Genomic DNA, 14,181 nt, shown 5'->3' with positions numbered 1-14,181 from the left:
ATGATGAGAGAGACCTTTAAATAATGGTGTTAAATTTCTTCTTCTAAATCATTGTGTAATTTTTTTGTTCTTTTTTTAGAAAAGAAAAAAGGAGAATTGAAATAATGAATATTTAAATGTTTAAAAACAATAAAATTGAATGCTGTTTGTAATTTGTTCAGAGCGTAAGGCAAAGAGATAGATAGAACGATTGTATGTATTACGTCAGCACTCAATGGAGTATCCGTGCGTTTCTGCCTTGTGACTGAAGGTCGTTTCGTGTAGCTTCAGTTGCAAGCCAGAATGGGAAGGGGAAAGTTAGGGCGTCAAACGGAACCTGTGATTGATTCAACCGTGAACGTTCGTTGTCACTGTCTGGACTTAGGTTGCTGCCGAGTCGAGCTGAGAAGCGTTGATTTGATAGAGGAGGAATTCAAAGGCGATGTCGGAGTTGTTATTCGTAATCTGTGTGAGCTGTATAAAAGGACGAAACTTTCTTTGCTGCTGAGGTGTTGTTAGTCTTCGTTTACCCTTTAGTTGAATGTTACATTTGAAGCCAGAGAAAGGAAAACCATTGGGAGCTGATTAAGGTAAGTGTAAAGTAGTAAAACCTGTAGAATATTCCTTTGTCCTTGTCCAATTCACGTTTGTGCGGTCGCCTGTTAGAATTCTCAGTTTGACATAATTTGCAGTCCAAGTTGTTCAGCAGTTTTCTCCATTGAGTGAGTTTCAGCATATTTAACGCATTGATATCTGAATTGCTATTTAACGTCCCTATTTGGTGCATTGATATTGAATGGCTATTGAGCGTCCCTATTTTGTGCATTGATATTGAATTGCTATTTAACGTCCCAATTTTGTGCATTAATATTGAATGGCTATTTAACGTCCCTATTTTGTGCATTGATTTGTTAGGATTTTGATTTCGTTATTGGTTGAATTGAATAATTGACTTAAAACTAGTATTTTATTCATAATAGTTAAAGATTAAAGAATCAAATTTGATATTTTTGAAGGTTCTCTGACGTTGAATTTACTAAACGTGATTAAAATAAAATAAAAATTACTTCTTACCTAATTTACTGAGTAATTTTGCATAGAATCTTGACTCTAAAGTAAACTTGGGTAACCACTGATTGCTGACTTTTGGTTGCTTTTTGCTATATTGGTTGATAAATTAAAATAAAGTTGTGAAAGGGCAATTTGCAATTACTTGATTATTGTGTTTAGAGTTGTTGAACTTAATTAATCAGAAGTATTGGGATGAGAAAATATTTAACTTATTGAACTTTTTTTTTTAAAAAAAAGAAAAGAAATTTCAAGTTGCTTGTTGAATCTAGGATTTATATTCGTTAATTAAACTCAAAATTATTATTGTTGGATTTCTATTTAAAGTTAATGAAAATAAATTTCTACAATTGTTTATGCGAGTTTACATTTCTTTTTTCAACCATTTATGCTTGAATTGTTAAGTATTACTAGAATTGTTTTGTTACGTTATCTGTCGATTTGATATCAATTGAGATAAAGGTAAGAAGTATAATTGGTATTTCTTTGGTACGTTTGACCCCTTAGAAAGCCGCCCGCTGTGTTGGATGTGAAATACTTCAGTTTAAATTGTCCCATTATAGATTGGTAAACAGTCGTAATATTGCGGATTCCAAATAGGTGTGGTAACGTTGCTACATAGTATACACACGCTTACGCCGGAAACTAGAAACGCACACACACACACACACACACACACACACACACACACACAGAGAGAGAGAGAGAGAGAGAGAGAGAGAGAGAGAAATCTTGTTGTACCTTTATACTGAATGCACCAGTACTCACAAAATCAGTTAAAAAAGAAAAAAAGTTGTAAATGAAGCTTTCAAAGATTAGTACCGCTTCTACGTGTAACACATGAAATTGTTCCATAATGATTGATTCGTAATATGATGTATTAGGGTTCTTAAGCGTAGTATAAGAAATGCCTTCAAATTGACCACAAAATAAAAAGTAAAATTTATTTCTCAAATTTTGTAAAATTGAAATCGGTGGGCATTATGGGAACAGACTACAATAACAATATATGCAAATAAATATTATTATACTTGACGTTTTCCAGTGGGTTCAAGAAAGCTTCGAATAATGTTTGATGTCATAATCATTAGCTGATGTAAATATATATGTATAGATAGATAGATAGATATATGGGCGGAAATAGCGTATTATAGGGTTTTCTATCTCCTCATTTCCACTACATAATGGCAGTTGATTTTACAAGACAATAGAAACATCAACTGTAAACTAGCCAATAGCTGTGATCTTAAACCCGGTTAACCGGTTTGAGATTCAGGTTGAAACAGATTGTGTGGTTTATTTCAGAAAGCGAACCGTAATTTTGTTCAATTTTGTTTGAGAACAGACATATATTGCCTTTTCTCAGAATGTCCAAATATATTTCGAAAAAGTTTCGGAATATATATAATGGTTTCGTTTTAAGTGAAGGTATTATTAATCTGCTGCTTCACTTCAGAATGGAAATACGATACTCTATATTTTTCTCTATATACAGGGTGTTAATGAACTATACCGACAAACCGTAAGAGGTGACTCCTCATATCAAAATAAGAAAATAAGTTAGTATGGATCTGTGGGTAAAAGTGCATAGTTTCAGAGCTAGGACTGTCCAAAATCGTTAAAAACCCAATTTTTTTGAGGCCCAGTTTGAAGTTCAAGAAACAATGTATGCTGGTTCTTATTAGCGTAAAGGAAGTCATGCATACGCAGTCCATTTCCTTAATGTTCAACGGGTGCACAGACTACGCCCTGCAGAATGAAATTCCCACACATGCCATCAACCGAATTTTGAGATATTATCTGACTTTATAATTGGTCGAAAGTAGGCAAACGATAAATTTTGTAAGGAATAAATGTGGAATGTCGGAAGTGTTAAGGATCGTCAGCAGCACGGTGTTTCGTACTTGGGAAAACGCATGTTGTGATGTTTTCTTTCACGCTTATAAGTGAAAAAAATGTGAAATATACCATGACGAAATACATCGCATCACACGTTATCCGGAACACAAAAAGACATGGAGCTGCCTGTTTCTAACTCTTCCGACTTTCCTCGGAAGCATTAGATGTACATTGTTGTCATGGCTTAACTCCTGCCTACTCTGGAGCTACCTTGAAATTAGAGTATATCTGAAAAATCTACTGACAGTATATTTGAGAAAATACATCCTGTAGCCAATATCCTGTAGACCTATTAAAAATTGATTAAATATACACTTTTGGATTGTGTATGCGTGGCTTCCTTTATGCTGATAACAACCACCATCCACAGTTTCTGGAATTCGAAATAGGGCTGTTGAAATTTGGCTTTTTCGCGATTTCGGACAGCCTTTGCTCTGAAACTATGAACTTTTCGTCATAGTTTTATGTGAATGTTTTCTCTTATTTTCATGCGAAGAATCACCTCTTACAGTTTGTCGGTAGTTCATTAACACCCTGTATTCTTTTGTGAAACACGTTAACGGGCAATAGAAAAATAACTTTTTTTGTTTCGGTTAATCGTTTGAAAATGAAATGAAATGAAATCTTTGAGTATAATGTCCCACGATTATGTCTGTTAGTTTGGGAGACCATGATTAAAGCAAGTGAATTATGATGGACGAATTAGAGGAATGGCAAAGTGGGAGGAAAATCGATAAAGGCAATTGTTTTGGAAACAACGGGAGATTTTAAGTTGCATCGAATAATTCCTCTAGTAATAGCTCTCTTGGACCATCACTATTTGGAAGCATGTAAAAGAAGCATCAAAAGCAATACTGCGTGCTACTTAAAAATATACATTGGTATTAGTGTTATAATAAATTATGTTTAAAAATTCCAATATATTACAATACATCATTATATAAATTCACCTTCCTAACTTTGTTGATAAAGGCAACTGTTTTGCAAACATTAGGAGATTTTAAGTTGCATTGAATATTTCATGATTGTTTAGAACACTGTCTCCGTGCATCTAGCCCTTCATGCGAAACAATTTTAACAGCTTTACGGAATTCAATCTCTGCCGACAAATTCTGAGGGATGAGCCTTGGTCTGGGTACCTTATCAGTGCAGCTGTGGATAAAAAGTCGCAGGAGTATGAAAACTAGTGAAAGAGGAACACCATATCACACAGGAGAATATTTAATCAACCTTGAAGATTGAGTCTGCTGTCCGGAATATAAGTATTATCTCGATCTTTCAAGTGTTTCAGTCTCTTAGTGCCACGTACTTACGCGTCAAGAAAACCGGATGGATTGGTGTCGCTACATGCTTAAAATATCTTCGAAGAGGCAAAGTTAAGACCTCCATATTATCATGACAGGTGACTAAACGTGGGTATTTAACTATGACCTTGGAACCAGCAGTCTAGAATATGCTGTTTTCAAAATTAAACTTCACCTTGGAAAGTTCAACGAGGATGGGCATGGGTAAAGTTATGGTCTCATCTTTTTTCTCTAAGATCCGCCATGTTGCAACTAGATAGTTAAATGATACGGACAGTCGCAGCAGAGTTGTACGTTGCTTGCTACCAGAGCAACATACATTATGCTTTATTTTCTGTTTAATTATGCTTTATTGTTAATTTCAATCAATGTTTAAATTAATCGTGTATGTATAATATTTACTATACATTAAATATTTTAAATATCTTGATCTATTTATTAATATTTTATGCAACCAGTTTCTTTAATGTTTAATGGACTTTCTACTTAATGCACTGCAAAGAGATACACTTTACTTGAGTCAGTTTCTTGTCACTTGTGTGCGCCATAGAGATGCATATATACATAAAGTAAAAGTATAAGATACCACCAAAAAGTACAAAAGGAACTCAGGTTCAAAACGTACACACAATATAGTGTGAAGTCCTTGTGTACGTTTGTACATTTCGAAGAATTGTTACACTTAGAAGAAATCTACTATTTAATTATTGTTGGCGGAAAGTTTTCTTCGTGTTCTTCTTTCTTTTTCCACTTCAAATTATTACTGAAACGTTTACGGAAACAATAATAAGCTTTTCATTGTTGCATTATGTTCTCAAAGATTTTGCATTGTAAATTTTAGTTTTAAAAATATAAATACAGTATGTTAAATTTGCAGTTAAACAAAATTTTCCAAGAATTTTGCTATATATTTTAAATTATGCTTAATTTTCTAAAATTATGCTTTTAAAATTAGTATCTTCTGGACTCTTAGATAACCACAACTATGTTTAAGGTACACCTTGTCTCATAATGGTTGACCGCACTCTTCGTTGCTATTTTCAGGCAAAAATTTTCTAAGTCCAACTCCGGGTATCTTCTGAAAAAAATAAACTAGGGTCCATTCTCCAAGCAAACCTTTGCGATCGGGAATAATTATGCAGAAGTTTTTCTTCTTTTAAATATAATAAGACTTGTTACTAAGTGTAGAAAGAGAGCAACATTGATTAAAATACTTAATGAGACAATATTTCGTAACCTTTATTAATGGAGTACATGCTTGTTTGCATGTAGCTCTCCGTAGGTAATGGAACATTTAGATACGTAAAGAAATATTTCCATACGTAAAATAATGCTCAAAGTTAAGACATAAAACATAATTCTCGCCGAGTACTAAAATAAAAGTCAAAGGAGAACAAAATGAGCGTTTGCAGTGGATATGAATGTCATAATTGTCTTGATAAAAAAGTTGTTATACATCGCCAGAAGCATGTTACGAAGAGTGCTTGTGTTAGCACAGTGGTAAGCCGTTGGATGTCAAATCTAAGGTTGAGAGTTCGATTTTCATCTGGGTCAATGCTTTTTTATGAAATTTTATTTTCCGCAATGCATGAAAAATTATATAAAATAATTACATTAAAATACATGTTATATAACATATAATCATTGCAGAACGTAAGTAGTTATTGTGCTTAAAATATAACGTCTGAGATACGTCACACAATCATAGTCATACGTGTTGCAAATAAAATTTAAAAAATAAACACACTGCTGAACAAGACTACACTTATTTAATATAAAAACACATTTACAAGTGACGTTCGATCTTCTAGCCAAGATCCTTATCACACTTACACTGAGTGATACAAAAAAAAAATACTCAAGTATATATGCACCATTAATCTCCCTATATGCTCCCTCATTGGCCCGTTCAAATAGCCAATCTGAAGCGTGGAAATCTATCAGAACTGACCAATAGGAATCCCAGTTCGATACGTGCAGCTATTTGTCATATAGAGGTTATTTCCCAACATACTTATTAGAGCATGTCAATTACGTTTTTGAAAAATTATCCGTGACAAAGAGTGTATAAACAGAAAATCAAAAGTCATAACGCTCGCAAGAAATTCATGAAACCCAAAGGTCACGTGAGCACACTGGAATTGTACTTATGAAGCATGCCACTTCGGAAAGACTTTACATAGTTTATCGATTCAATTCCTGATATATACTTTTGCAATGTGGAAGTGGTGATGCCTTTGGTCGCTCTCTCACTCACTTTCTGTATTTATTTATATAGAATTGGATGTATGTGTGTGTTTAAACATAATTCTGATATGTTTAGAGCAATTGTAAGCCTATTTGTTACAGTCTGAAAAAGAGAACTTTCGGGATATCAAAAATGCTAGAAAAGGATCGGTATTAGTATCAAATCCATAGTTTCGTGGTCGCTTAGGTAAATTGATCTACTTTCAATTCAAGTCAATACGGTCGTGTGAGGTACGCTTTCGATGTTGCCCCTGTCAATTCAAAACCCAGGTGACATAGTGTGTTATGGCAAAACGTGGCATTAACAGCTACTGTAATTTTAATAGCTTGTCGATCCCAAACTATTCCCAACAAGAACTATGGATTCGATACTAATATCGAAAGCTTTTACCTTATATACCCCCTCCAACTCGCAATAACTTACCCCGTCAGTACCCTTTTTCAGACTGTAAGTACTATATGTAGAAAGGAAGTTTGTTTGCGGAAAGAGACCAATTCCATATATAAAAACATCGGAGATTATTGAACTGAAATCCTTTGGAAAGAAATTCTATATTGCCTTCTTTCTAAAGTATAAACAAGTCTCTTTGACATGACTTCTTTTTCTTAGTTCCTGTTTACATGGTTTGGGGTTCGTGAGTTTTTTGTCTGGAACCAAGATTTGAGTTTGTATAATTAATATTTACACCCCCACTTTCTCTCTACCTTTCAAGAACGTAATTCACATGCTGTAATGAGAATATTGAGAAGTAACTTCCGTATGATAAGTAGCTGCAAGTACGCCTTATAACATATTTATTGCTGTGATATTATTTTTTTTTAATTTGTATTTAACATTCACATATGGAATACCAACTTATTGTGAACATCTATATTTAGTTGTGATGTTTTAAACATAATTATTATTGTTCTCCAACGATTATATGTTATATAAAACAGGTGTATTTTAATGCAATTATTTTATATAATGTTTCCCCCATAGCAGAAAAAAGAATTTCATAAAAAAACATTGACCCAGTTGGGAATTGAACTCTCAACTTTATGGTTTGAAATCCAATAGTTTACCACTGAGCTAACACAAGCACTCTTCGTAACATGCTTCTAGCGATGTATAACAATTATCTCTATAGGCAATTATGAAATTCATATTCACTGCAAACGCTGTTTTTGTTCTACTTTGACTTTAATTTTAGAACTCGGGCGAGAATTATGTTCTTTGTCTTAGCTTTGAACATTCTTTACATACGGGAAGATTCCTTTGGGAATCTAAATGTTCCATTACGTACGGAGAGCTAAATGAGAAACATGCATGTACTGATATTAATACAAGGTTTCGAAATATTATATCATTAAGTATTTCAATCAATTTTGCTTTCTTTCTACATTTGGTAACAAGTCTTGTTAATTTAAAACATCAAAACACATGTGCATAATGATTCCCGATTGCAAAGGTTGGTTTGGAGGTTCGAACCTGGTTTACTTTTCTCCTTAGATACCCGAAGTTGGACATTTTTGCCTGAAAATAGCAACAAAGGGTGTGGATATTTCTTTTTTTTTTTGTTTGAGACAATGCGTACCAATCACATGTGTAATTTGCTGTTATGGTTTTTATGCTTTTGGGTTGCTCTACTTATTGTCTTCCAAGTAAACTTTATATCTGAACACCAAAATTCTGCGCTATATTACTTTTGTCTTCATCACCACAATGCACATCCACACACACCTTTGAAAATCTTGCAGTTTCTACAGAAAACTCGAGTCTATATTCGACTGCTTCCAGCTTACTCTCCATATTTACATTCGTGTGTGTTTGCCTCATTCCGAGAATTAAAGAACATCTTCAAGAAAGCTGCTTTTAAACGAGTGAAGCGTCTATTGCAACGTATAATAATGAAATTTCTGAAACCCCCCAAAATAAAAAGAAACACATTTTAAAATTATTAGACTCACCGTTTTTGCGAATGCAAAAGTGTACTAATGCTGGTAAGAACTAAGTCACTCTATAAACTATGGTACCTGCAGGTTCAATGCCGCATTCAAGAAAGCTCTCCATTGACTTCTATTCTTAGCCAACTGTATTAAGTTTCTGCTTTGTATTTCTATTTCTGGGTGAGGTCTAGGAGACTCAGGTGGGTATGTCACGTAGTCAGGATGGAAGAAAGTAGGAACGCTTTCAAAGTCTTTAATTGGAAGACAAATCAGAAGACGACTATTAAGAGGACCTAGGCGCAGATGGGAGGATAATATTAAGATGGATCTCTCAGAAATAAGAAGACAAAGTAGAAACTGAATCCAGTTGGCTACAGATAGAAGAGAGTGGAGAGCTTTTGCGAACGCAACATTGAACCTTCGGGTTCCATAAGCTATAGTCAGTTATTCTTATTTCCGCGAGATGTCTTAATTTGGTCCTCCCGTCTTCCTAATGGTCATGTTCCAATTGGATTGCCAGTCAAAACCTTGCGGGCATTCTTATTTTCTTCCGTTCTGAAATAAAATTTTTGAATTTTATGTCCCACGCTTATGCCAAAGGAGACGGTTATGATGAGGAATGAATGAAATGGTGGATTGAAGAAAGTGGGAGAACCCTGAGAAAATCTACGCACATGATGTTTGTCCACCACAAAATTCACTAGGCGGGAGCAGGGTTTGAACCCGAGACTCCTAGCACCACAGGTGAACGCTTTGCCACTCAGCAACCGCGGCCCCTTTCTTCCGTTCTGTCTACATGATTTGCCAATCTGAGCCTCTTAGATTTTTTGGCCGTAACAATCTATGATAACACTATAAATTATGCAGTTCCTAGTTATGAAATTTCCGCCCTTCTTGGAAAGACTATATTGAGAAATTTTAAACAAGTTAATAAACTGATTTTTTAATGTGTATCTTGAAAGTTATGAAATGTCTTCGTATATAGTCAACTGGTATTATAGCTCTTACGTAGTGCAGCCGTTAGCGTACGCGCCTTTTAGTTGAGGGTGGCCTTCGAAGTTGACTTGGTGAAAAAGAAAGCGATGTTGCAATGGAAAATAATATCTTGCTAATTTTTGCCCTCTTGCTTACTGATTCTTCAGTAGTCTTCGCAGAAATACAGATTTATTTAGATTCTTCGTTACTTTTGCTTTCGTTGCATCTTCCTCTTTTCGTCTCCGTTAGCTTGAAGGGTATAGTTATGGGAGGTTAAACTGAAATATTTCATTTAATTCCAATTCAATGTTGTAATGAAAAAAAAAAATCAATGATTAGTTCCACGATGTGTGCTTCTTTTACTCTTAAATATAGTATATTCTTAATATTAACTTCATAACGATAACGCTTGTACGAACGAAACATTGCTTACCTTTTTCCTCCCCCATGTAAGGCATCAGTGCCGCAAAAGCCCGATGAGAAAAAAATACAATCTTTCTTTGCCACCTCCTGAAATCCGTCATCGACCGCCACTGTCCGTACTATTATATAGAATTATTTTCATGATTTTTGTGTTATTATTAATAATATTATATAATATATCCATCGATAATATAAGTTTAGCGATGGCAACAACGTATCAGCTCGACAGCAAACACGTGCCGTTTATGGCTTATTTGGAATGTTATTTACGAGGTCGGTTAGGGTAAATTTTCTGCTTGAGTACAAAGGAAGCCGGTTGGGAACCAATAGAAGTCCCAACTATACCTGACGGGTTAAATGGCCTTAGATGGCGACAGCCTAGAAATCTAATCCTAATACTAATAGCGTTATATAGTCCTGATTGGCGCCCTTTGTTTGTTGTGTGTTAAAAATACAAATCAACAATATGAAGAATGGGGCCGCAGCATCATATTTCCAAAATATGTATTGGGGCCCAGTAAATGTCGAAATGAGACTGACTTTTAGAATTTCCTGCTAGGGCCCTTCGTTAGTCGTTTGACAAATTATTGCAGCACCATAAAAGAGAGAACAGGTCTGCACCCTGGGGTTCCATTACGTGTAAATGAAGCTGAGGTTTACCAAAAAACCTCCCCCCCACGAAAAGATTTTACAAAAGTGTTAAATTTGTACTACTGCTACTGATAATAAGTTGGTGTCCATTTAAAGGTGCGTAGCAGAAAGATCGAGTAAGTAACAGTAAAGACCGTTTCCGCCTGCATGTAAAGTGTGAGTTGTCATTTCAAAGGTTCACTGCTTGGCACAAAGTAATAGGAAGGAAACATTATTCATTTGCTGCTGTGGTTGAATGTCTGTGATTTTTCCTGGTGTATTTACCTATTCCAAAGGAATTGAGAGTACTGTAAAGATAAAATATGATGCAATAAAAGAAAATAATAAAAAATAGCTGCTGAAGCGAAGAAATTGCAAGATTGTGCATCAGATTCGAAGCAGCGAAAACTGAATTTATAGTACTAAAACACTGAATTTGGTGGAACGTAGAAAGTAAGTTCATCTGATAAATTGAACGTTCATCCTCGTGAAATTTCCGAGAATCGGTTGAATGTTCTGTTATGCTCTAGTAAACATTAATCTACAAAGGATGAATTAAGGTTTATCTCAATATACCTACAATAAACCCATTTTCTCTCAGTTACTTTTGACGAATATTAGATTGGTATATTCTTTTCAAAATTTTTTCTTCTGGCATAGGGTTTGATATATATGCCTACATATTATACCCTTAAATTAGATAGACGCCATACTCCAGTGGCGTATTTCCAGTTGCCATGGGATATATATATCCAGTGGTGCTATTTTAATTTTCTAACAACCAAGATATGTACCAGTATAGCAATATATATAATCTGAGAGAGAAGATGGGTAGATATAATGCATGGTAGATTGCAAACCATGCAAGGTAGAAACATAAGTTCCGATGTTCTATAACGTAACGCAAATTTTGCCGCAAAAGATGCCTCACTTTGAACTCATAACGTTCTTTTGGGAAATCCCTTGCTCTCGCCTTGTACACATCTAATGTTAGTTAGTATCTTTGGATAGTCCATGTTGAGAGTCTGTGTGGGCCGCCTAACACCGCCCTTTTATTTCTTGTCATTTTTCCAGATCTAGCCTTTAAAGTTCATTTTCCCACCCATTCTGACGTCCGTAAACTCGGTTAGGAGGTCAAAATGACATTGTGTTACACAGACATTTTTATTTGTTTTCATCTGTAGAATAACTTCCCAAACGTTGTAAACAACCTTTATTTACACCCTATATATATATATATATATATATATATATATATATATATATATGTGTGTGTGTGTGTGTGTTACTTATACTTACGCCTGGTGCTAAAGAATTCATGCAATACCGGTACGAGAAGTTTCATCCACTTTTATTTTCACTAATAAGTGGACATTATCCCAGTCAACCTTTCCCTACCTACGCCATTATCAAGCTTGTAACGAATTAAAAAGGAAATTAAAGAACAGTAAAATATGTCACATTGCTTCAGGTTTGATCAGTTTTAGTGTTATATATATTGTATTTTATGAAAAATGTAAAGGTACGGAATGCGAATATACTCGAGAATGAGACCTTGGAGAGCATTTCCGTTATTAATTTTTTCACTGATTGCTCTATTAGAATGTAATATTTGTAAATAAATGAAATCTTTAAGTTTTACGTCCCTCGGTTATGCCGCTAAGGCTAAAGGAGACGGTTATTACGAGAAATGAAAGAAATTGTGGAATGAAAGTGGGAGGAAACGGGAGAACCCCGAGAAAACCCACGCAAACGGTGTTTGTCCACCACAAAGTTCACTTGGCAGGAGCAGGGTTTGATTCCGGGACCCCATGTGGCAGAGGTGAACGCTCTACCACTGAGCCACCGCGGCCGCAGAATGAAATATTTGTCTATTTAGTATATTGTATAAATAAGGAGTATGTATATTTACGTACATGTGAATTCATATACGTATGACTATAAATGCTTTTTGAAATGTACCTTATTACAAAATTCGCTTTTACATTGTGTTTAAATGCTGTCTTGTGAAATGAGACTTAACTAAATTTACTTATAGCACTAAATGAGGTGAGGCTTTCCGTCTGTAAACACTTTGCTCCTTAATAGCTTCCTGTTTACTTTGTTCCTAGCATCGTCGGCAGTATATGTTAACGTACCTTGCCAATCAGATTTTTTTTTTTACAAATTCTTTACACGTCAAAATTTCTCAACTATAAGTGTTACGTATATTTCCGCTTGCGAGGTTACAATAAATCTCTTCCCACACTTTTAATATACTATTAATTTTTACCCTTTTATGTCTTCATATATGTACTAATAAATTTAATTTCACTAAACGCTCTTACATTCTTCAGATATAAAATTTCTTAGCTATGCGTGTTAGCATGAGGCCAAATCTCACTTTAGATTAAAGCCTCTCATTAATCATCTTTGCTATTACGCTTACATGTATGTTAAACTAATATTTGACTACACTTTTTTCTACGTTTTTCATATATATGTAATAAGTCTAACGTATATGTTTCAAAACAAGGACTTCTAAAACTGTGTGGCTTCTCCAGTTTCCTCCTATTTTTTTAATTGTATCATTTCTTTGAATTTTAATCATGACAGCCTCAATCTAGCCGGCATATGCGTGGGACGTAAAATTGAATATTTTTTCTCTATTACTCTTGGCACGTAAAACGTTTCTCAGTACGTTAATATATCTTAGCAAACCTTATTATAAATTAACGCTTTCTGACCTGTATGTATTAACATGTGTGTCGCCCTATTTGAACGATTACGAAATTCCCTGCCACACTCTTTGCACTTGAAAGGTTTTTCACCTGTATGAATTAACTTGTGTGTTCGTAAAGTTGAAGCATGTCCAAACTCCTTTCCACACTCTTCGCAAATGTGTGATTTTTCACCTGTATGTATAAACATGTGTTTCTCCATATTCGAGCGATCACGAAATCCCCTACCACACTCTTGGCACGTGTAAGGTTTTTCACCTGTATGAATGAACGTGTGACGTAGCAACTTTGAGCGATCACGAAATCCCTTACCACACTCTTTGCACGTGTAAGGTTTTTCACCTGTATGAATTAACTTATGTTTTTCTAAAGTTGAAGAATGTCCGAACTCCTTTCCACACTCTTTGCAAATGTGTGATTTTTCACCTGTATGTATAAACATGTGTCTTTCCATATTTGAACGATCACGAAATCCCCTACCACACACTTTGCACGTGTAAGGCTTTCCAGCTGTATGTATGAACATGTGCCGCACCAATTTTGAACGATCACGAAATTTCCTGCCACACTCTTGGCATGAAAAAGGTTTTTCTCCTGTATGTATTAACATGTGCTGAACCAAATGTGAACGCGAACGAAATCGCCTTCCACACTCTTCGCACATGTAAGGCTTTTCACCTGAATGCACTAACAGGTGACTTGCTAAATTTGAATTTTTCCTAAATCCCTGCCCACACACTTCGCATATATAAGGTTTTTCACTTCTATGAATTAACTTATGTGTTCCTAAAGTTGAAGGGAGACCAAACTCCTTACCACACTCTTGGCAAATGTATGATTTTTTACGAGTATGTATTAACATATGTCTTGTCATATTTGAACGTACATTAAAGCCCCTTCCACACTCGTGGCACGTGTAAGCATTTCTACAAAAAGTGTGTGTAATGAACCTGTAAAAAAATCAATAAACAAGGAAATGAAAATGTAATTAAACATACGAAACATAT

At 34.9% G+C, this 14,181-nt stretch overlaps 1 protein-coding gene across 3 annotated transcripts in view; it reads right to left on the bottom strand.

The window, feature by feature from the left end:
• Positions 1–1,818: 1,818 nt before the first annotated feature.
• The window catches only part of LOC145675828 (uncharacterized), a 34,784-nt gene continuing 22,421 nt past the window's right edge, over positions 1,819–14,181 (bottom strand). For all 3 annotated transcript variants that reach the window (XM_081746564.1, XM_081746565.1, XM_081746566.1), the window contains exon 3: positions 1,819–14,124. In XM_081746564.1, the coding sequence (XP_081602690.1) occupies positions 13,146–14,124 (979 nt within the window). In that variant the 3' untranslated portion in view covers positions 1,819–13,145. The remainder of the gene's footprint in view (positions 14,125–14,181) is intronic.

This window comes from Thermobia domestica, chromosome 18, assembly GCF_964235325.1.
Source record: "Thermobia domestica chromosome 18, izTheDome1.hap1.1, whole genome shotgun sequence".
NCBI classification, from domain to species: Eukaryota; Metazoa; Arthropoda; class Insecta; order Zygentoma; family Lepismatidae; genus Thermobia; species Thermobia domestica.
Note: the sequence above shows the minus strand (reverse complement) of the source record. Positions and strands in the feature narration are given on the sequence as shown.